This window comes from Suncus etruscus, chromosome 4 (genome assembly GCF_024139225.1).
Source record: "Suncus etruscus isolate mSunEtr1 chromosome 4, mSunEtr1.pri.cur, whole genome shotgun sequence".
Lineage (NCBI taxonomy): Eukaryota > Metazoa > Chordata > Mammalia > Eulipotyphla > Soricidae > Suncus > Suncus etruscus.
Genome location: NC_064851.1, coordinates 31,010,724 through 31,034,968, shown reverse-complemented (window position 1 = coordinate 31,034,968; position 24,245 = coordinate 31,010,724). Strand labels below are relative to the sequence as shown.

General features: G+C 36.8%; 1 protein-coding gene across 1 annotated transcript in view; it reads right to left on the bottom strand.

The window, feature by feature from the left end:
• Positions 1–24,245, bottom strand: part of GIPC2 (GIPC PDZ domain containing family member 2) — a 98,701-nt gene that overhangs the window by 34,267 nt on the left and 40,189 nt on the right. The window contains exon 3 of the mRNA XM_049771480.1: positions 15,145–15,325. Coding sequence (XP_049627437.1) covers positions 15,145–15,325 — 181 coding nt within the window. The remainder of the gene's footprint in view (positions 1–15,144; positions 15,326–24,245) is intronic.

The following is a 24,245-nucleotide window of genomic DNA, read 5'->3' as shown; positions in this document are numbered from 1 at the left end:
TAACTAAAACTGTTTAAAATGATAATAAAAAAGTATAAACTCAAAGATTAATTTCATTTTTTAAAGACACTTTTCCTTAAGAAGAAATATAGAGGTTAATGACATATCAAAATTGCTCATTGTCACTTATTGTTAGGGAAATGCAAATTAAAACAGCAATGAGAAATCATTTCACATCAGTGAGAATGGCATTTATCAAGAAATCTAGAAAATGGTTAGCAGGGATGTTGTAAAAATGAACACTCATTTATTGTTAGTATGAAAACTGTCTTATTCAAATCCTTATAGAAAACAATAGAGACTTCTCAAAAAATATTAGAACTTTTATTTAATTCAGCAACACCACTTCTTGACATCTACCACCCCAAAACACACAAAAAAATTATTTAAAAGGCTGTGCCTGTTTATGTTCTTTGCAGTACTTAGTACAATAGACAAAATATGGAACAACACAAATGCCCAACTACAGATGAATGGATTGAGAAGTTGTAATATCCATAATGAAAAACTATGCAAAGGTTTTTTTAAAAAAAGATAAAATCAGGCAACATGCCTCTATGTGGTTGAAATTAGAGGGCATCAGGAAGAACAGTCAGAAAGAAAGGAACAGAACAAAATAATCTTTCTCATATATAGAATAAAAATGGAAAGAATGGTTGTATTCTTCTCCTTGTTAGCCTAAAGAAGCTATCCTTTTTTTTCCTATTCAATTTTCTGTTTTGAACATTTTAGTGTTCATTTTACATTTAAAATGTGAAAGTGCCAAAGCCGAAACAAAGGTCATTCATAAATCCATCACTTAAAAAGACATTTTGCACATGTAAGGGCTCTAAAACATATGTGCATGAATTACTATTGTCATAGAAATAATAAAAATAGTGCTTTAAGAGAAATAAATAGAATCTGATAAGTTTGTACTAAGTAAAATAGGCAAGAAAATGAAAGAAAATTTCTAGGTGGTTTCACATATATTTCTGTGAAATATTTACTTATCAATATTTATCAATAAATGAAATATGTATAAATTGATCAAGCTCGCATACACAAAGACAGCTAGCTTTCTAAGGGAAAAACCTGACTTCCCTTAAAGAAGTTTGATGGTTGTTTAAGGGAGTGAGGAGTGGATAGGTGGGAAGAATGGACAGTGTCTTTGCTAGGAGTCTGACATATTAAGCTACTTCTTTAAACTTGTGTGTTGTAAATAATAAAACTTTTAAAAAGAGGAGAAAGATAATAGTATTTCAATGCACATATTACATCATATTTCTCCTATATTAAAGAGTGGTTTTCTTGGGTACAAAGTTCTATTTTTTCAAGAAATACTTTATGCTTTCAAAACAAAAAATAAAAGATGGCTTTTAATGCTTTGTGCATATTACTTTATAATCTTTTAATATTTATAAACATTTATCATATGTAAACCTGCTTATCTATTCTAACTTTTAGAGATAAAATACTTTAATACGAGTTTGAATGCAATGTTAAATTAATTTTCTTATAATTATATGATGACATCTAATACATGAAAATACTTTCTGATAAATTATTTATTGGTACAATTGGTTGTCTAGTTATTTTTATTACAGTGACACTATTCAGCCATATTAGACAAGAGACTTGCATTTTATTTTACTTTGTTGACCCTTTCATTCTACATTAAGTTTACAGGCTTCAATTAAAAACAGCTGAAAACTGTTATCTACCATCTATTCCCGGTTCTTATTCATTCCAAATGCTCCTTAAATAATATAGCTCTCTAGGACATCAGCCACTCATATGGAAAAATACCTTGAAAATAAATATTACAAAGTTTTTGTATTTGAAATTATTGTAATTTTCTTTCTAAAATTAAGAAACTTGAACATGTAACAAGTGTTGTTTTATTTTGTTTTGTTTTGGGGCCACACTTGACACTCAGGGGTTACTCCTGGCTATGCGCTCAGAAATCTTTCCTGGCTTGGGGGACCATATGCGATGCTGGGGGATAGAATATGGTCCGTCCTAGGCTAGCACAGGCAAGGCAGATGCTTTACCCCTTGTGCCACCGCTCCTTCCCCTGTAATAAGTTTTTTTTTAATGAGAGATATAAATTAGAGTAAAATGTGTATAATGTGAGTACACACTTAGTTTAGTCTTCATCTAGCATCACCTAGTTCTTTCCAGTAAGAACACATTATCAGCTTACTCTTCATTCATCTCTAAGACATCTGCCACAACTCACAGAGTTGGCTTTTCATTGATCTTCTCCCATCGCAAGTTTGTGGTAAATGCCAGACTAATATCTGACTAGATATAAACGATTAACAGTGGCTGAATAATAGTACATCAGGTAAGGTGCTTGCCTTGCATGCAGCCAAACCCGGTTCAATCCCCGGCACTCCATTTAGTCCACCTAAGCCCTGTAGGAATTATCCCTGAGCATAGGGCCAGGGATAAACCCTGAGCACCATTGGGTGTAGCAAAATGGGGGCAGAGCAGACCCTAAAACATAAAAATAAGATGATTCACTGGCATTTTTATTACCTAAAATGTCGTTGTGAGCACTTTTAACCCTTACCATAAAGGAATATGAGAACGTCACGGTCAGGTAAAGTGCACTACATCTAAAATGAAACTTCTCTTCCTGATTTTTCCCTGAACCCATTCTACGTCACAACTGACTCACTTCAAGTGACATGGTAGTACTTCCTTCTCTTCAAAATTCTATCCTCTTTTCTATAGTTAGCCATATTTCCTTGATCACCTGCCCCTATTTCTTTTTTTTTTTCTTTGTTTTTTGTTTTTGGGCCACACCCGGCGGTGCTCAGCGGTTACTCCTGGCTGTCTGCTCAGAAATAGCTCCTGGCAGGCACGGGGGACCATATGGGACACTGGGATTCGAACCAACCACCTTTGGTCCTGGACCGGCTGCTTGCAAGGCAAACACTGCTGTGCTATCTCTCCGGGCCCACCTGCCCCTATTTCTAATTGCAATATTAACTTGGGCTTTTCTATTTCCCTTTAATCCCCCTGCTATCACAATACCAGCCTTAATCATTAACTTCTGGTCTACTGCATCAGCCGTCTAAATGGTCTCTCTACCAATCAGATAGCCATACTGTTCTTCCAAGATTAATTTCCAATGTCTATTTCACTATCTATTTCCAATATCATGTCAATTTTCAGGTGTGATGTCAAAATGTTTCTCTATTACCCTCTATAAGCTCAACTTCTCTACATAGTTTTTGTGGGGGGATTTGAGGGAGAAGGGGACCAGTGGTCACACCAGGCAATTCTGATGGCTTTACATATGACTCTTCCTCAAAGATCACTCCTAGTAGATCTCAGAGAATACAGTGATAAAATTCAGGTTGTTCATAAGTAAGGCATGTGTCCTGCCCTCTGTACTATTGCTCCAGCATCTTTATCTAGTTTTCAAAGTTCTTAATATGGTTTTATTCTGATTCTGCAGCCCGATTTGCAATAGTTTTCCCAAGATTAGGCTTCTTCACTGTCCTAAAACCTTCCCCCCATAAAACCTCCCTCCTTATCCATATGTTCCATCTTTCAAGCCCTAATATAAGTATAATCCTATAAGAACCTTTCTCATCTAGTCTGGTGGAGGTTTCTAGACTTAATTTCTTTTTCTTTTTCTTTTTTTTTTTTTTTTTTTTTTTTTTTGGTTTTTGGGCCACACCCGGCGTTGCTCAGAGTTTACTCCTGGCTGTCTGCTCAGAAATAGCTCCTGGCAGGCACGGAGGACCATATGGGACACCGGGATTCGAACCAACCACCTTTGGTCCTGGATCGGCTGCTTGCAAGGCAAACACCGCTGTGCTATCTCTCCGGGCCCTAGACTTAATTTCTTAATTCACAATCCGAGAAATAATGAAGTACCAGTTGAACTCTGCCACTGTGGCTACACACCAAGGCTGAGAATTTATCCATGGTTTTGTGTTTGGAAGTCTCAAGATTCACACTGATGAGACATATATAATCAACTATCCATTGGTTTTGATCTGTGAAGAAGTTCTTTCCCAGTCTTTCCATTTCTCCCAGCCCCATCACTCTAAGCCTTGGAACTCCTCTAAACAATGACAAGTCAGCTCTCAGCATAATTGTCTTTTATTTAAATCTGCATTACAGCATGCATCATAGTCAGCATCAGAGTCTTACGAGGTGACTACACATACTGTTTGCAGCACAAATCTTGAGATCAAATGGGATTAGATTTGTGGGTGCTCTTAATACCCACAATTAAGTGACCTCAATGTTATTTAGCTGCCTCACAGCTAAATTCCTCATAGGAATGGCATGAGGATAAAATCGGGTCATAATAGTGAAGAGTCCTCATAGCAAGAACATTCAAAAAGATCTAAGTGCTTTTTTATATATTAATTCACTTAGTTCTCACAATAGTATATGGCTAAGCAAAATGGGCTTAGAAGGAGGAAGTAACTTGCTGAGGATCACACTATATGATGCAAAAACAAGAATCTAGGCTTTCGGGTTTAAAGTCTATCTTCTTAATTACTAGATTATATTGTTTTAAGTATGTATCAGTAAATGATAGTTACTATTACTACTAGAACTATTTTATTCTTTGTTTTTGGTCACACCCAGCAGAGCTCAGGGGTTACCCCTGGCTCTACACTCAGAAATCACTCCTGGCAGGCTCAGGGGACCATATGGAATGCCAGGACTCAAACCACCGTCCTTCTGCATGCAAGGCAAATACTCTACCTCCATGCTATCTCTCCAGCCCCTGAGCTATTTTATTCTTAATGAATCTGCCTCTTTAAGTTTCTTGAGGATAGCAACATACTGACTCACAATGTTAGCTCTGAAGGGTCACAGACTTGGAACTAACTGCTTGACCATTTAGGATGATGGTAAGGATTAAACGGTTTCTGACTCAGAAACTACTTAGAAAAGTAAGCGGAAGCTACTGCAATGCCAATATATTTAACTGTTATAAGAAATGCTAGTATTACCTGTCTTTCCAGAAGTTGAAGCATGCTAGAACATAGAACATACTTGCTAATCACCAGTTTACCGTCATTGCTTTACTTTTCCTTTTTCATGTGGGCCTATCTTATTCCTAAAATGACTTCTAATAAAAATAATGAAAAGGTCATAACTATGTTATAGTAATAGTTGACTTTCCTTCAAGAATTACTATGCACCAGAATAATGTTCTATGATTTTGTTCATGAATTTAATCTCACAAAGGTCCAATATGATACCATTATCATCATCTTCACTTTTTTGTGAAGACACTAAGAAGTCAAATAAGATTAAATAATTCACCTCACATTGTCTCATCATCCAGGTTGAAAATGGTAGTCTACATAATTCACTTCTTGCACTTAACTTTTTACCTTTTAATTTTTTATATTTGCCAGTACATTTTGTAGAACTCAGCATATGTGTAAAGAATTTGAGGCCATGGGTTTTTCATTAGAAAAAGCATAACTCAAAATAATTTTAATATTTAATGGTTTATATAAAATCATTTAAACTTTAAAAGCCAAGGTTTCTCTCTGAATATTAAAAAGGCATGATGGCCTTTGAAAATGAACACAACAGTTAGCTGAATCATGAAGATGAGGTTCAATAATTTTCCAGCTGTGAATGACTCAAAGGACTAGAATGTACTTCACATTCTGGACATCCTATTCTGATGGACACACAGCACAAAAATGGAAGTTTCTAAAAGAAGACATAGCCCAGAGACCTGTTACAAAATCTGATCCCAAACCAAAGACTATTGATGCATCTGAAGTGGTAAATTTAACTTTCTACTCCCTTTCTAAAAAAAATTTAGAACATTTTAAGCCTTCTTTCCACAGATTTTTATTCTACATAGAGCAACAATTAAAAATTAATTAACTAAAATAGACTCATCTAAGTCAAAGTGAATCAAAGCCTTCAAGTTAGTGTTATTTTTCTGCAATTAAAAGGCATCAATAAGAAATAAACCTGTTGAACTTGTCTTGTCCTAGAGCACATTTTCATAGCCTTGGGAAAATCCAACTTTACAGAGTTACTCTATCAGGTTGAGCTCATTGTGGAGACATGTTCCTTTTCATTGCCAGAAAAGAAAGGAAGTGAGCCGTGCCCTAAAAAAATACCACTAGAGACATTCCAGTCGATACTTGATAAGAACTGGGAAAGTTGCCATCACCTCTAGCCATCATCATGGCTAGAGAAAAGAAATTTTAAATCAAAATGTAGTGGACCAACAAGAACTGTATTGAGTATGGGAAAATTTCCCATTAAATTAAACATTTTCGAACAAGAGTGTCATTTAAAGCAGTGGCTTTAAAATGCTTGAAATTGTTTTTGTTTGATTAATTTTGCTTATTTCACAATGATAAAAATATACATTATATGACACATACAAAAATATAATACTATAGATACAGAATTAAAAAGAACATACATGTGAAAACAACATAACAAATAATATATCCTTAATATGCACAAGGCACCATGAATTATTCTGCATTCTAAAATAGTTTCTAGTAAACCCCACTGGTCAGTGATATTTTTACTATGGATATTACAGAGAATTTAAGGGCATCTTTTAAAATGGTTTTTATTTCTCCATCAGCATCCACAAGCCAGCTTAAGAAAGTATCATCTTATGGGACAATTTTATTCTTTTTTTTTTTTTTTTTTTTTTTTTTTGGTTTTTGGGCCACACCTGGCAGTACTCAGGGGTTACTCCTGGCTGTCTGCTCAGAAATAGCTCCTGGCAGGCACGGGGGACCATATGGGACACCGGGATTTGAACCAACCACCTTTGGTCCTGGATCTGCTGCTTGCAAGGCAAACGCCGCTGTGCTATCTCTCCGGGCCCAACAATTTTATTCTTGAGTGCACTGGTAAAGACCATCCAGAAGGCATCACTTGTATGACCACTCATTGTGCTGGATACTTCTCTGTCTAGCTTTAAATACTATGATTCCCTTTCATTTATTACTGAATAATAAGATCTATTTCCATGTCATGTGCTACCATAGTACAATAGCCACTTCCTAGACCTCAATTCTCAGTACCCTCTTTATACCCCCAAACTTCAAAGTCCTCTGATCTAAACTTATACTCTTCCCTATCTACTCATCTCAATTCATTTCTTTTTCTCAAGGAATGACACCACATGATTTCTCACCCAAGTATAAGTCTGCAGGTGGCTGTTTGCAATCTCTTTTCCTTTACTTCTACATCCAATTGCTGAAATTCTATGTTCTTATGTTCTTGGATATTCAGGTAAATATTTGACCATCAGATTTTTCAAGATAAAAATAAAAATCCATTGCTTACTTCAACAGCACATATACCAAGCTTTAAAGACTGGAACTCGCAGGACCTGCCCATTTCTATAAGTACCTTATAGCCAATGTCAAGTCATTACCATGTTATTGAACATGGAGTTGAGGAAAGAAAAGAACAAAAAATTCCAGCATACTGCTTCTCATCTCCAGGCCCTAATAAGGATTTTATTGTCTCTTCCAACAGAATTTTTATGGATCTCCTAACAGTCACCTTAAATTCCCCAACTTCCACTGATACTGTGCTCAGTATTTCTAAAATCTAAGTCTCATCTTGATATATCCTCTTTTAAACAATCCTTCTTTGGTTCTATATTGCTCATTCATAATCTTCATATAGAAGTCCCTTGAGAATCTGGTCTCCACTGACTTGAACTTCAGCCCCTGCCACATCACCACCTACATACATAACTTCTATTCCAACCATGCTGACATCCGTGATACTTCTAAATATGTTACTCCTCAAAATTTCGGTACCTTTGCTTATTCCAGTGGCAATTATTATCAGTCTATGTTAGTCCATAGACCAACATTCAGGACAGGTGCTGCCCATAGGTGTAAAAAAGATCAAGGAATGCTCAAATATTTGTTAAATGAAAATATATGTTCTTGCCACTTGCTCAAGGCCAGGGAACTGCTAAGATACCTATGCTTTCTAAATTATAGGTGAGCCCATAATCAACTGCTAAAGAACTTGCTCAATCATTTCTTCCTTTTTAACACACCTCTTCCTTATTAAGCCTCTGTTAGCTCTGTCTTTCATATAGAGGACTATACGAATTAAACAACAGAAATGTAATTCCTCACAGACCCAGAGACCATAATTCTCAGACCAAGTTATCACAATGGTTGCTTTCTTCCGAGGTCTCTCTCTTTACTTGTAGATAGCCACCGAGATGTTCACATCTTCCCTCTACATGTTTGTATGCCCAAATAGCCTGCCTCTTCTTTCGGATACCTCAAAAATATTGCATCATTTAAATACCTTAAGACCTTAGTTTAACTTAATAATTATCTAGTTAACAATCATTATTAAAAAACAGTATGATGTACTGATTAATTTTTGTTTATTTCTATTAATTTTATTAATATTATTGATATTAATTATTAGTGATAGTAATTTAATAATATTAAAATAGTAAGGCAAAATTTTAAAAATTATGTCTTCAAACATAGACACATTCTGAAGTACTGGAGCCTAAGAATTCAATAAGTGAATTTGAGGAAATTCACCATTAACATTTTTGTACTAGATTTTGAAACAAAGTAGATATTGTTTTGGGATTTTTTTTTGGGGGGGTTGTTTTTATGGTTTTTTGGTTTGGTGATACTCAGGGGTTACTAATGACTATGCACTCTGAAATTATTCCTGACTTGGTGGACCATCTGGGATGCCAAGGAATCAAACTGCGGTCTGTTGTACGCTAGCGAGGGCAAGGCAGATGTCTTACCACTTGCGTCACCACTTCGGCCACTGTTTAGTTTACTTTCTTAATATCACTGTGCCTTGCGTGGAACATGGAACACAGCAGGGTTCCAATAACATATTTGTGAGTTACATAAACAAGGGTCCTTTCCAAAATATAGTTCAAGTGTGTGAATTATGACCCTTTCCAAATCTAGTAGCCAGCACCAAACTCAATATGGCTTGACACTCTCCCTGAAAGAAAGCTTGATGTTAACCAAGCAAGCTATATGGCACTCACATCCTAGAAAACTATAAAATCTTTAATAATATTTCGACACCTAAATTCAAGTAACAATACCCTCCTTTCTCCAGATTCATTCTCATATGCCCAGACTGACAACATACACAGCTATAGTCATAATGAAAACCAATGTTGTGCCTAAAGAACTGTCCTACACCAGTTCTTTTTTGACAGAAATCGGAAATGACAAATAGATAATGATGACATACTGTAAAGTTTCATTGCAATGAAGGATCAATATCTCATGATAATGTCAGAAAACACAGATGGAAAAAACATAGCAAAAGAAAAAATTTTAATTTCAACAGAGTTGTGAGAAGCCTTATTTTCCCACCTTGAATTACCTCTTTATATATGTTTATTCCCTTCCTGGAAAAGGTATAAGCTCTGGGATGAAGCCAAAGAACAAGGAACAAACTTGCACTGAAGAAGATATAAACTGGGTTGAATTAAGCTATCACAGAAACCTCAGGAAGCAACTGCTGTGTCATCACTCATAAACCAATTTCCACTTATCTTAACCCAATGTCCCCTCATCATTTGAGGTGCTAACATCTGTTACGACCTATATTATCTCTACTAGGAAAATTCTACCCAGTGCTTTTCTGAAATGCATCTCTGGAATTCATGGAGACAACAGAACAGGTTCTATAATAGCCAGGCATATTACCCATGATGTATATCCACCATCCTCACATCTCTCAGATGCTGAACAGAGAAAAATCTAATCTCAGAGCACTAATAGCTAAACATAACAACCTTTGTAAGCATCTTCTGAAATTGCTAACCTAGCATTTAAGTAAGTTTATCAACAACTTTACAGAAACACAGAGACCACAAGATTTAGATTCAAACAACAGGAGAAAATGGAAGCAAATTAACTATAGAAAATATATTCGTAGGGCCCGTGCCTTGCAAGCAGCCGATCCAGGACCAAAGGTGGTTGGTTCGAATCCCAGTGTCCCATATGGTGCCTGCCAGGAGCTATTTTTAAGCAGACAGCCAGGAGTAACCCCTGAGCAACGCCAGGGTGTGGCCCAAAATCCAAAAAAAAAGAAAAGAAAGAAAATATATTCGTTTTATATATCAACTTAGAAAGAAATTATACTTCCTAAATTGTACTTAGAATATATATTTGAGGTGATGGGAATCCCCCCCAATTTTATGTAAATATGTACCTAAAATATTATTGTCAACAATATGTAAGCCACTATGATCAAAATAAAAATTATATTAAAAAAAGAATATATATTTGAAAAAAAGAATAAGTATTTGACTTACAGTGAATCTAAATCAAATATAAATACTTACTTAAATTTGCTAGTTCCTATTGGTTCATCTTCTATGGTATCTAGGGAGTTGGGCAACAAACAATGCTACTTCTAAAGACTGCTGCAAGAAATCTGAGCACCGCTCCTTCCTCTGTGAAATCTGAATTCAGATGCTGCAATGATTCACACAAAACCCCAATATTTACCAGTTCCTAGAATGGTGCCTCCAGAAAGTAGTACTAGGATAAGGCATTCATTCGTTTTGTTTACTTGGAACTACCTCCTATAATGTAACCTGTTCTTGTACTTCTACTAAATAATTGAATTACTACTGAATCACTTAGAAGCAGAGAAAATTTTACAATACCATTTGAACTAGGATTTACCATGTATTTAGGACAGAAAATGTAGTTCCCTTTCTCACTGAATTCTGCCATTATTTTTATTAACTATCCTAGAAAAATAATCATGAGAGACTAATGATTAAGAAACCCTGTCTAAGGGGTCATACCAACAGCGCAATGGGTAGGGCTGACCAGGTTTGATCCTCGACATTCCATGTGGTCTACCAAGTCTACCAGAAGTAATTTCTGAGAGCAGAGCCAGGAGTAACCCCAGAGTACTTCTGACTGTGCCCCACTCCAGCCAAAAAAAGAAATCTTATTTGAAAGGCCAATGGTTGGAAGCACATATGCAAAGACACAAGTTCAATCCCCAAGACCACATACTGTTCCCATGACAAAACACTGCCAATTATGGCAGTCCAGAAAGCCCCCAAGTATTTCCCAGGGCATCGCTGATAGTCCTTGGCACTAATGATCTGGGCAGCATCTGGATGCAAACACTGTACCATCCATGCAAATGGCCAAGAATGACTGAGCAGTTCCCTGACTTCTGAGAACAGCCCAAACATCACATTTAAAAAAAAATGTATAACATAGCTAGGTCATTCTGTAGCCCCCTATCATCACAGCACCATCTATAACAAAAAAGAGGTATTTTTTTAAAATGGCCAGAGCCATAGCACAGAGTCTACGGCATTTGCCTTGCACACAGCCAACCCAAGTTCCATTCCAGGATCCCATATGGTCCCCTAAGCATGCCAGGAGTGATTTCTGAATGCAGTGTCAAGCATAACCTCTGAATGCCACTAGGTATGGCCTAAAATAGAAAAATAGCACAAAAACTCATTTCACTCAGCATATTACTCTTCATATCCATCCATGTATAAGCAAATTTCATGACTTCATTTTTCTTAATCTGTGCAGTATTCCATTGTATAGATGTATCATTGCTTATATATCTACTCATCTGTTCTCAAGCACTTAGGATGTTTTCAAATTCTGGCTACTGTACAGAGTACTGCAATGAACACAAAAGTGCAGATGCTTTTTCTGCATTGTGTTTTGGGTCCCTAAAGTATAGTCCCAGAAGCTGTATTGCTGGGTCACATGAAAGCACAAATCCCAGTTCTTAGAGAAATGTCCACATTGTTTACCCAAAAGAGCGGACCACTTTACATTCCTACTAGAATATGAATACCTCTCTCCTTACATACACACCAGCACTACTTTTTCTTGTTCTTTTTGACATGTGCCAGTCTCTGTGGTGTGAGTCAGAGGAAGAAAGCTAGGTATAGAATGATCACACTCATTTGGGGGATATTTTTAATAGTATGGTAATAATACCCGAAGTAATAGAGATGAGATCCAGGAGAACTGCTCCATAAGATTTTGCCACAAAGACCATAAATGTGCATTTAGGGCACAATAAAGACCACATGAATGTTAGTAATAAATGGTCACTCTGGACAATAACTAGATGCTGAAAGGAGGTAAAGTAATATTTATGATACCCCTACAAGGACAATATTACAAACCGCACTGCCTAAAAAGGAAAAAGGGAAAGGGGAAAGGGAAAAGGACAGAGGAGAAGAAACATAAGGAGTAGGAGGAGGAACAGTAGGAGAAGAAGAAACAGTAAGAGGAGGAGGAATAAGTAGAGGAAGGAAGGAATGAAGGAAGGAGGAAGGAAGGAAGGAGGAAGGAAGGAAGGAAGGGAAAGGAAGGAAGAAGGAAGGAAGGAAGGAAGGAAGGAAGAAAGGAAGGAGAAGGAAGGAAGAAGGAAGGAAGGAAGGAAATCTAGGACCAGCCAAGAGATAGTAGTACAGCGGGTTAGAGCACAGAGGCCAGAAGTCCTGAGCAACATCCAGGTATGCACAAAAGCCAAAACAAAAAACAAACAGAAAAGAACCCTATTTTTCTGTAAGCAAAGTCAAGAACCAAGAGCAGGGCAGGTCTGGGATGAGGAAGTGAAATCTTAGAATGATTTTGCTGAAGGTATTTTAATATCAGTGTTGGCCTAATGTGTGATAGGTACTGAGAGAGATGCTGGCACATTTTTCTATAGATTAAAAGGCCCTGAAGTTTGAACAACAGTTGGGAGACAGCTGCTATGGCTAAAACTAAGCAAGTACAGATGTCATACCATAGGAAAACTAATTCACCACATCCCATACTGCCAAATTCAAAACGCTAATGGAGGAAATGTATTGAAGGAAGTCTTTAAAATGGATTAGATAATGGTTTTAAATACCAATTCTGTGTGTAACTAAAGCTTTTATGTTGAATTTCCTGAAAGATTGTTGCTACAGTTTTTAAAAAGCTCAAGCAAATCTTGTTCTGCTCAATTAAGATAAATGCAATACAAGTGCTGTTCTCAGGGTTTGAAACAACCACATCAAAGTCACTAGACATCCAGATGTCGTAATTCCAAACATCTTTTTTGGAAAATGTCCTTCTAGGCAATTTTTCTTCTTTTGATAGTTGTTTTTTCTTAAACATGGTGATGTCTTTCATTTTCTGTGTTCTTAAATGTTAGACTAGATGCATATGGCACTATATCACAATCACAGTGCTAATGTCCCTCAAAAAACAAATATATTATGATCAGTTTGTTGTCAACTATGTGATGTATTATCTTTAAATAAAAAATGTGCACTATTATTGAATTATGTTTTTGTGTATTCAGAATGTCCATTTTGTACTCTGCCCTTTCACAACAACACCCCTACAAAAGATCATTTTCTCTTAACTCTCTCACCCCCCTATCATCATTACTCCAAATTTTCCCTTTTTAACTTAAGTACTGTAGAATCCTAAGTCACAGACCATAGTGGTGTCCTGGAGTTAACACCCCTCCACCAACTATTCCAAAAAGGTATATAATGTATACACGTATATCTTTTCAACATTTTATGTGTGTTTTCTTTGACGGCTATAACTCTTTTGAATATTTTCTTATACAGCTGACGATTTTTTTATCTTTTCTTCTCTTTGTGACTGTTCAATAGGGAATTATGGTGAAAGAGTCCCTCAGTTTAATGCTTATGTTTGAACCAAGTCATGGTATTGTTTGGACATGTTTTTACGCCCCCATATACTCCGATATACGCCACGTGGCTTTATTCTTGTTTGCCTAGGCACATTAAAATGGGAAAATTACTATACTACAAATAAGTTCTTATCTAATAGAGATTGGGAACACACAAATCTTGTAGTGCAATGGGACCTTACACCCTGAACATTGACATAATGACCTGGCGCAGGCCTCAGAAGAATGGGCATTCTCCATTCACCCCTGATCTAGGGAAGACATCTACAAAACATCCAAGGTTGTCTATAACATCATCTGGAGGCAATCGTCTACCAGGGAAGATCCTACCGCTGCTCTGACATCGACCTACTCAAAAGAGACTTCCCTTAACACTGAGAAGACTTAACAACAACATTGACCTGCTTACTGGACTGGGCTTTATGTATTGCCCCTTAATTGTGAGGTGAAACTAGAGGATACTCCACACCAGCCTGACTTCAATGTAGGATGTGCAGATTCCAGGATCTTTAATACAGAAACCTGATGCCAACAATAGAGATTTGCATGAAAAATAAAACTGTATTGGCACTACAGACAATGACTTGGAGTTGAACAAACTAGTTTACCTGGAGGCTAGAGTTGGTCTTATGCCAGGAAACTTCAGGGGTAGGGTCTCCTTGTATTTAGACCAAGGCTTTTCCTTTCCATGTCCCCTATATTTTGGTGGGCCTATGCAAACAATATTTGCCACTCTAACACCGTTTTTACTGTGGTCCTTTGACTCTAACCCCAAAACTAAAAAACTCTTAAACTTTTGATGTTAACTTAAACCAATATGCATGTGCATAAAAATATAAAAAAAAAAAATACTATGCCTTCAATGTTTAAGCCGCAGGGGTCCTCAAACTTTTTAAACAGGGGGCCAGTTCACTGTCCTTCAGACTGTTGAAGGGCCAGATTATAGTAAAAACAAAAATTATGAACAAATTTCTATGCACACTGCATATATCTTATTTAGAAGTGAAGAAACAAAATGGGAATAAATAAATATGTGGCCCCCGGGCCGTAGTTTGAAGACCCCTGGTTTAAGGAGTCACATAAATTTCATGCCTTTATATTGCTTTGTGTACTGCTAAGAAATGTTATAATGTACTACAATCTGGGGACTTGTGGACAAAGTAATTGTACATGGGTTCTGCCTTATTTTTCTTAATGTTCTTTGTAAGTTCAATATTTAGGCATCATCAAGGGGATTTCTTCTGAGAACTCTGTTTATGGTTGATTGTCCTTCCACTGTAACTTTACCTTGTCCTCTTTGCATCATTGTTCTCATAATTAAAAATTAAAAATTAAAAAAAAATGTGAGCCCTAATGTGATAATTCTTTCTTTCTTGTGACACTCAGCCAATAAACAGAGAGGTATCCAAAAAAAGTAACTTGGAAAAAACATTTCACTCACGATGAAATACTTACCAAATGCCTTCCTAGGCTCTACTAACTTCAGGGTGAAGTTTTCTTCTTTTTTTAATTGCCTTAACTTCTTAGCAACATCATAATGACGCCATCCAGCAGTACTTTCTCCATTTATGAATTCAATGTAATCCCCCACACAGATTGTTTTAACTGCATCAATTAGACTACCCTCTTTAATTCTCTGAAATAAAAGGAAAATACAGAATATGAAACTGTGAAACATGAGTTTTCAGACTCACAACATCATGTAAAAACATATTGACACATCTGCAAAATACTTTAATGCTTAATGATGAAAAGTCAACAACAGCGAGAAGAAACCATCTAAACTCACTCAGAATTTAGCTCTATTGTCTCAGAGAAACTTTCCCTGACATCCTACAAATTATTCCCCCAAGGTTGAGTAAGGTGTCATGTTCATGTTTCTATAGTGCATGTTGTTCAAATTGCTGAGCCCTACATTAAGTACTTTACATTCACCATCTCAATTAATTCTAACAACCTCTATGAGATTCTCATGTCAAAAGAAAATTAAAGTCTGGAAGTATCAAGTATTCTTTCTAGTTCAACATTCAATGAGTCATTTACCTCTCAGTCTTCATTACTAAATGGTAAGATCCTTAAGTTTAAAAACTAATCTTACCTTTACTGTATGCCCTATCCTTTGCATAATAACTACTGAGAAAAGTCACCCCAGAAGGGGCCAGGTAGACTACAGTGGACAGTGTGCTTGTATTGCACAAAGCAGGTTCAATATGCAGAACCCCATCTGATTCCCTGAGCACTATCTGGGATTGATCCCTGAGTGCAGAGCCAGGAGTATTACCTGACAAATATAGGGAGGAAGAGGAGAAGGAGGAAGAGAAGAAAAAAAGTAAGGATTAAATAAAAGCCTAGAATCTTATAAAACAAAGGGGGGAAAGCTTTTAATATTTTTCACCTATAGTTCTAAGGCATCACAATATAAATATTATAACTGACTTCTTATTTTTACCCTAAACTCATCTTTTATGAAGAACCACATAAAATTTATAGTGCATACCACATTTTAGCTTTAGTAGTTGCTATAATTTTATTAAAAATAAACATGAGGCAGGGAATGTAGTTCAAGTGGTAGAGAACAAGACTAATGGTAAAGCTCTGGGTTTAATCCCTAGTCCTGCATATAGTCCTGAGTGCTGCTAGATGTAGTCCTAAAGACTTATAAGCACCAGCAGGTGATACTCCTCTGAAAATAGAAATGACATAAAAATATTAAGAAAATTTAGAATGGGTAATAGTAGGGGTTGGAATGACAGTACAGCAGGTAGAGTGCTTGCCTTACATGCAAAGTACCAGTTTCAACTCCCGCATACCGTATGGTCCCTGAACATTGCCAAGAGTAATTCCTGAGTACAGAGCCAAAAGTAAACCCTGGGACCCATCAGGTGTGGCCCCAAAACAAAACAAATAAAAAAGATAGTAGTAATATTAAACTTTTTAATTACTTAAAAATTAAAAGTTGATAACGGTAACATTGTCCTTTAAACTAAGATTCTAGAACTGAGTTTGCAAAGAGAATAGGGTGGGGAAACTGGAAGAGGACCTAGGGACCCTGATAGATGGAAGTTGGTTCTGGTGTTGTGCTTCACTCACCTTATATGCCTGAAACATTGTTTTTAACAACATCAAAAATCATAGTGCCCAAATTAAAAGTACAGGAAAATTTATTAAAGTTAAAAGGATGAATTTAAAGATACATATGAATCTTATCATGAATTTTAAAAGATTAAGTAAATAAAGTAGGATTGCCTGGCTCTGTGAGTTGCTATGGAGGTCACAGAAGAATGACATTCAAAAAGAAAGAGGGTTACCAAAAGTCAGAAAAGAAAAGTCAAAGCGGGGCTGGTGAGGTGGCGCTAGAGGTAAGGTGTCTGCCTTGCAAGCGCTAGCCAAGGAAGGACCACGACCACGGTTTGATCCCCCGGCGTCCCATATGGTCCCCCCAATCCAGGGGTAATTTCTGAGTGCTTAGCCTGGAGTAACCCCTGTGCATCAAACAGGTGTGGCCCGAAAAAAAAACAAAAAACAAAACAAAACAAAACAAAAGTCAAAGCATAAGTAACTAGTAAGGGCAATAGCAGGCTAGGACAAAGAGACATAAAAATCAACAAGCACCATCTTCTATATCTGAAGGTCAATCAGAGGTAGCAGCACATTGGGAGACATTGATTATATTATTCTATGGGTAATATAGAACATATGAACATGTGATTATATGTTCTATGGTTGACATATGATGTTAACTTAGGTGAACTAAGTTTCTTTTCTAAGTGATTAAGATAAAGATGATGTGGCAATTGAGCAAAGTTTCTGAAAGCCTTTTGATAATTATACCATAACTTGATAGAAGCTAATAAAATTGCTAAATGTGCTATAAGGGCATAAAGGACTAGGAAGGAAAAATTATGAGGCATTAATTTTATACTTAATTTCATTGAATCATTTATTGTTATACTCTCATATTTAGAACTTTCCTTTTGTCTTTGGCATTTGTTATAGCAAATAGCACTTTCTAAATATTTGGGGCATGGGGTCAGCAAGATAGTACGGTGGATAAGTTGCTTGGCTTGTAAGCACCTGACTCAGTACAATCCAAGCACTCCATGTGGTCCCCCAGCACTGTCTGGAGTGATTACTGAGTGTACAGTTAAGAATAAGCCCTAAACACTGCAAGGTTTAGTCCCCCCACCCCAAGAAAAGAAGAAAAATTTTGCGGAGCCAGAATTTACATAACCCATAGATGTTCCCAATTCCCTATATTTATGAAACTGTCTTCTAAACACAGAGTTCAAGAAAACTCTTTGGTGACCTCCCGTCTCCTCCAGGTCTTAAACACAAGGGTCAAAGTTGTCTTAGCTGAAGGCTCTGGTTTCAGTAGTTAGCATTTTTAGCCCCTGTTTCTGACCCTATGTTTAATACATTAAACATCATCCTTGAAACTAATAATCAACAACATTTCTATAATAATTTCAAATGGTTTTATTTACTCCTCATTACAAGACTCTTTAATGAAAGATAAAAACTACAGTGTATTATGTGCGTTGACTAAAATAATACAACCAATATGACAGAATAGAGTTTAAGAGATGTTACCAGCAAACATTTTATGCCCATAATTATAAGACAGTCTAAAATATTTCCCATCTAGGGGATAGAGATAGTTTAAAAGATTAAGCATATGCCTTGCATGTAAGATGCTCAGAGTCAAATTCAGAAGAATAACTGAGGGGCCGGAGAGATAGCATGGAGGTAGGGCATTTGCCTTGCATGCAGAATCCTGGCATCCCATATGGTCCCCCGTGCCTGTCAGAAATAACTTCTGAGTGCAGAACCAGAAATAACCTCTGAGAGCCACTGGGTGTGACCCAAAAACCAAAAAAAAAAAAAAAACAAAACAAACGTGAGATGCTTTATAATCAGGTTCAATCCCCAGTATTAACATGGCTCCCCAAATAAAGCTGGGAATGATCCAAAATAATTCCCCATAAAAATGTGTATACATACATATACACACATATATATATGTATATGCCATCATATCTTTATGGTAAATGTTTTCCAATTTCAGTCTTAAACTAGTCTAGAAATCTATAGTTTTTGTAAAACATATACACTAAATTTCTAGTTGTTATCCATATAGTCTTATTCTAGGAAATGTTGAGACTTAGGTACCAAAAGCATGAATGCTTTTATAAATCTTATGTCTGCTTAAAAAAAAAAAAAAAAGCTTCAGGGGCCAGCGAGGTGGCGATAGAGGTAAGGTGTCTGCCTTGCAAGCGCTAGCCAAGGAAAGATCGCGACCGCAGTTCGATCCCCCGGCATCCCATATGGTTCCCCCAAGCCAGGGGCAATTTCTGAGCGCTTAGCCAGGAGTAACTCCTGAGCATCAAATGGGTGTGGCCCGAAAAACCCAAAAAAAAAAGCTTCATCTGAGGAGAATCAGCAAATACTATTAAATATATTTTCTGCCATTGTTCTAACCTCCTAATTATGCGACAATATATTACTATTATCATTAATACATTAGTTGTCAGTTATAAATACCAATATGTATTATTATGTATTAATAAATACTAATATGTATTATTATTTAAATCCAAATGTTCTCCCATTTAACAGGGTGCAGAGGAGTTCAATGACTTGTCCAAAGTAAGATGGCAAATAAGCATCTTTTCAGCTATTTGACCAATAGCTGAAAGGCTGACTGATTCTGAAGCCCACACTCTATGCCTCATGTTACATTACCTTCCTAAGTATGAATCTTTCCTCCATACCCTTGTCTGAATAACTACCATATTGTCCTCTTCTTCAAAGCACTGCTGATAGTAAAGAAGTACTCTATCAGCAGCTCAGACACTGAAATTAAAACCATATAGAACAGATTAACATGGTCCCAATGGAAGGATATCAAACAAACTCCTGGAACACTACACTTATTTCTTGCTTATCTTGGCAAAAAGAAACATTGGGAAGATAAGCCAAAATTGATTAAATTGATTACATTTAAGGAGTGGGAGAAATGAGTAATGGAATAAAATGGATAGGGGAGGAAGTGACAGCTTTGATATAATAATATAACTAATGTTTAATATAACTCTGACTTGTGAATCATGGTAATGTTTTACATATTCAGAATATAAAATTAAATCAACCTAAAATGAGAGAGAGGCAAAACTCAAACTCGATTCAAGGAGAAGCCACTGGTTTCAAGAGTATTTCAAATAAATAACAAACACCCAAAAGCCAGAGAGCAGGAAAGAGCTTATATTTAAATAACTTCAGAATATAAAATTTTGGTTATATATAAATACGCTTAAAGTCAAAAGGTATACACAAATATTAACTTTTTTAAATATTAAGTCTTAATATGTTTATTTTGTGCTATGTTATAGATATGACAATGCTAAAATTATTTTATATATGGTATGAACAAATGAATACATAGTTCAATGATTTTGAAAGCAAACAACTATCATGACAATGTCAAAGAGTGAGAGAAGTAGAATGCCTGTTTTGAATACAGGCAGGGGGGAGGAAGGAGATGGGGGACATTGGTGATGGGAATGCTACACTGGTGAAAAGCGGATGTTCTTTTTATGACTGAAAGTTAACTACAATCATGTTTGTATTGAAGGTGTTTAAATAAAGATATTATTAAAAATCAAATAAAATATAGGCCCCTTCTGGGGCCGGAGTGGTGGCACAGCGGTAGGGCATTTGCCTTGCACATGGCTGACCTAGGTCAGACCTAGGATCAGTCCCAAGCATTCCATATGGTCACCCAAGCCAGGAGCGATTTCTGAGTGCATAGCCAGGAGTAACCAATGTGACACTATCTATCTATCTATCTGTATGTATGTATGTATGTATAGGCCCCTTAAGTTATTTAAAAAAAAAAAAGAAAAGAAAAGAAGCATGGATCTGTAGACCACAATTTAAACCATCTTCCAAAAAATAAAGTATGAGAATGGATTATAAGCCACAGAATAAAATGAAAGTTTATGTCTATACTGATATAAGGAAATAAGTGAAAATTTTTGTAACAGGATAATTTTAATGTTAGAATTAAAGAATCTCTATTTTTCCATTTTTAAAGCAAAAGTGGGTTCAGGTAAAATTAAACATAAAACTGGAAAAATAGTACAGTGGACAAGGTGCTTTTCTTGCATGCAGGTGTCCTGGTTCAATTCCTGGAAGCACCTTCCAGGAATATATTCTAAGTACAGAGCCAAGAGTAACCCTTGAGCATTGCTAGATATGTCCCAAAAACAAACAAAAAAGATGAAAGACTAAACAGAATCAATATATACCAAATCTTTAAAGTATAAGAAAACAGAATTTTTTTTTTTTTTTTTTTTTTGGTTTTTGGGCCACACCCAGCGGTGCTCAGGAGTTACTCCTGGCTGTCTGCTCAGAAATAGCTCCTGGCAGGCACGGGCGACCATATGGGACACCGGGATTCGAACCAACCACCTTAGGTCCTGGATCGGCTGCTTGCAAGGCAAACACCGCTGTGCTATCTCTCCGGGCCCAAGAAAACAGAATATTTTTATGATCAAAGTATCATCTCACAAATTATTACAAAGGAAAAAAAACTTTGAAGTTATTAAGGTAGTGACTGACAAATAACATCTCAGATATGTGATGTTAATTAACATCATAAATTATCATAACATCAAAAATTAACATCAGAAGTTACTAGACAAGTTAACAAAATGTATGTTCTGATAGTGCCTTCTGATGTGGTATACTACTAAGACACAACTTCATTTAGCCAATTTGCCTGAAAGAGATATACAACCTGTTTCTCAACATAAAGAAACAGAAGACTATCATCATGTAATGGCTGAGGAACTGTTTTCGAATAATGACAATTAAAAAGATAACATAGATAAGGGAAGTGCATAATCCTGGGAAGGGCATAATCCTGGCTTGTATCTGTACCATTAAAAAGAATGCTGTACATAAAGAACTTTAGAGAAATCAATGATGAAATGAACAGTTAGCTTAGAAGTACTGTAAAAATGACCAAAAAATATTGATCTTATTTATAATAAAATATCTGTATTTTTAGCAACTACATTTTAAAGTATTAAATGTAAGAAAAGTACAAAATATGCAGCCCACTTTTCCAATGATTCAGGAAAAATTAAATATACAGGTGTATAAGAAAGGACTATAAAGCAAATGCAGCAAGTGATAACATTTGAAATTTTGGATCATAAAATATTTTGTATTTTTTGGTATTGTTTTCCTCCAGGAAGTCTTAACTCTCCCCCCAATTTTTCAAAAGTAATATCAACTGTGTCCAAAATATAATATTTCTCTGTTAAACTAAATTAACAGAGAAGTATGTCAGCAGTCTGACTTATGCTCCACTTTCTCTTTGTCAACATGTGGTTTCCAGAAGGCCAGTGGACAGCACTCAGACAGACAGGCATGTGTTCATTGAAGCATTTAGGGAGGGGAGGGGAGGGGAAGAGAGGAAAGGAGGAGAGGAGGGGAGGGCATGGGGGAGGAGAGGAGGGGAGAACAGAGCAGGGAAAAGAGGAGAGGGGAGAGGGGTTGGGAGAGGGGAGGGGAGAAAAGAAGAGAAGGGAAGGAGAGGAGAGGAGAGGAGAGGAGAGGAGAGGAGAGGAGAGGAGAGGAGAGGAGAGGAGAGGAGAGGAGAGGAGAGGAGAGGAGAGGAGAGGAGAGGAGAGGAGAGGAGAGGAGAGGAGAGGAGAGGAGAGGAGAGGAGAGGAGAGGAGAGGAGAGGAGAGGAGAGGAGAGGAGAGGAGAGGAGAGGGAAAGAGAGGAGAGGAGAGGGAAAGAGAGGAGAGGAGAGGAGAGGAGAGGAGAGGAGAGGAGAGGAGAGGAGAGGAGAGGAGAGGAGAGGAGAGGAGAGGAGAGGGAAAGAGAGGAGAGGAGAGGAGAGGGAAAGAGAGGAGTGGGAAGGAGAGGAGAGGGAAAGAGAGAAGAGGGAAGGAGAGGAGAGGGAAGGGAAGGGAAGGAGAAAAATAGAAAAAGGAAGGAAGAAGGAAAAGAGAAACAAACTAAAGAGCACAAGTTCTGAAAACCAGCAACTGAGATCTAAAAACTCCATGTATGTTTGTCATACTGACAAGCTCTTCAATGCTGACATTAGAAGGGCATTGCTACATGTACTTCATGTCCTGAGCTTTCCCCAGATGATCCCACATGACTTTCCCAACTCACGGTTTTTCCATTTGGTCACCCACTCAATCTTTAGCACAGTCATATCTTTTGCAGAGCTAAAAATAGTCATTCTATCGAGTGGGAAGTTAAAGTACAATTTACAGTGACAAAGATAACTTCCCTAAGATCATTTCTAAATCACAAAGCGTTAGCAATTCAAGGATCTGAACAAAATAATGGCATGAAATGTCCTCTGTTCGTGTATTTTACTCCTGATTCTTTGTTCGGTGGGTAGGAACACCACCTCTAAATTAGAAGGTCTTAGATTCAGATTCTAATTTTGACCAGTTGCAAAATTTGGGGCAAGCTACTTACCTTTCCTTGTTTTATATCTATAAATCAGAGATTGAGAATAGGCCCTGCACACATATCTATATCACAGACATCACATAAAATAAAAGAAGCTGGAATCAACAGAATAAAATTAGTTCATTGATATGAAGGCCAAGAACAAGCAGTTATTATGATAGGAATAAGCAGTGGCTATCCTTGGTAGAAGAAAGAATTACCTGTGATTGGACAAAACAGAGATATGACCTTTAATCAGAGTGATTTTACACAGGTGTGAACATGATACATTCAAAACATTGCACATCAGGAATGTGCTGCACCTCAATAAAAAGCATGTAATAATCATTCCCTTTGGTTAATGAGCTTTAAATGAATAAATACATGCAGTGTGCCTAGTACCTGGTATTTGTTAGAAGACAGCTGTTATTATAATTAATTAATGTTTGTTTGTTTGTTTTATGCCACATCCAGTGGGGCATAAGGGCATTCTAGTTGACTTTTCTGCTTCCACTCTATGGCTCAGGTTTCTGGGATAAAATTCAGGTAGGCTGTGTGCAAAGCAAGTGCCTTATCCACTGTACTATCTCTCCAGCCTTAGAATTACTTTTTATAAAAATTGAATTAAAAGCTGAATCTACCTTTTACCACTCATCAATCCTAAAATTTTCCATGACATATTAAACTTCCTTCACTTGCTTTTGCATATCTATACTCTTTTTTACATGTAAATTAAGAAGCCATGTTTTAATATCCCTTCTCCCACACCTCCATCACCACTTAGTCATTACTTTTTTTTTTTTTTTTTTGCTTTTTGGCCCCACCCAGTGATGATCAGGAGTTACTCCTGGTTATGTGCTCAGAAATCGTTCCTGGCTTGAGGGACCATATGGGACACTGGGGGATCGACCACAGCCAATCCTAGGTTAGCGAGTGCAAGGCAAATGCCCTACCGCTTGTGCCACCACTCCAGCCCCTAGGCATTACCTCTTATTTTGTCACAATGACAGGAAATGTCTTAGGCACAAGCTTGTTGTAATGCTTCCATGTTGAGGGAGGTGGGCCTCCTACAT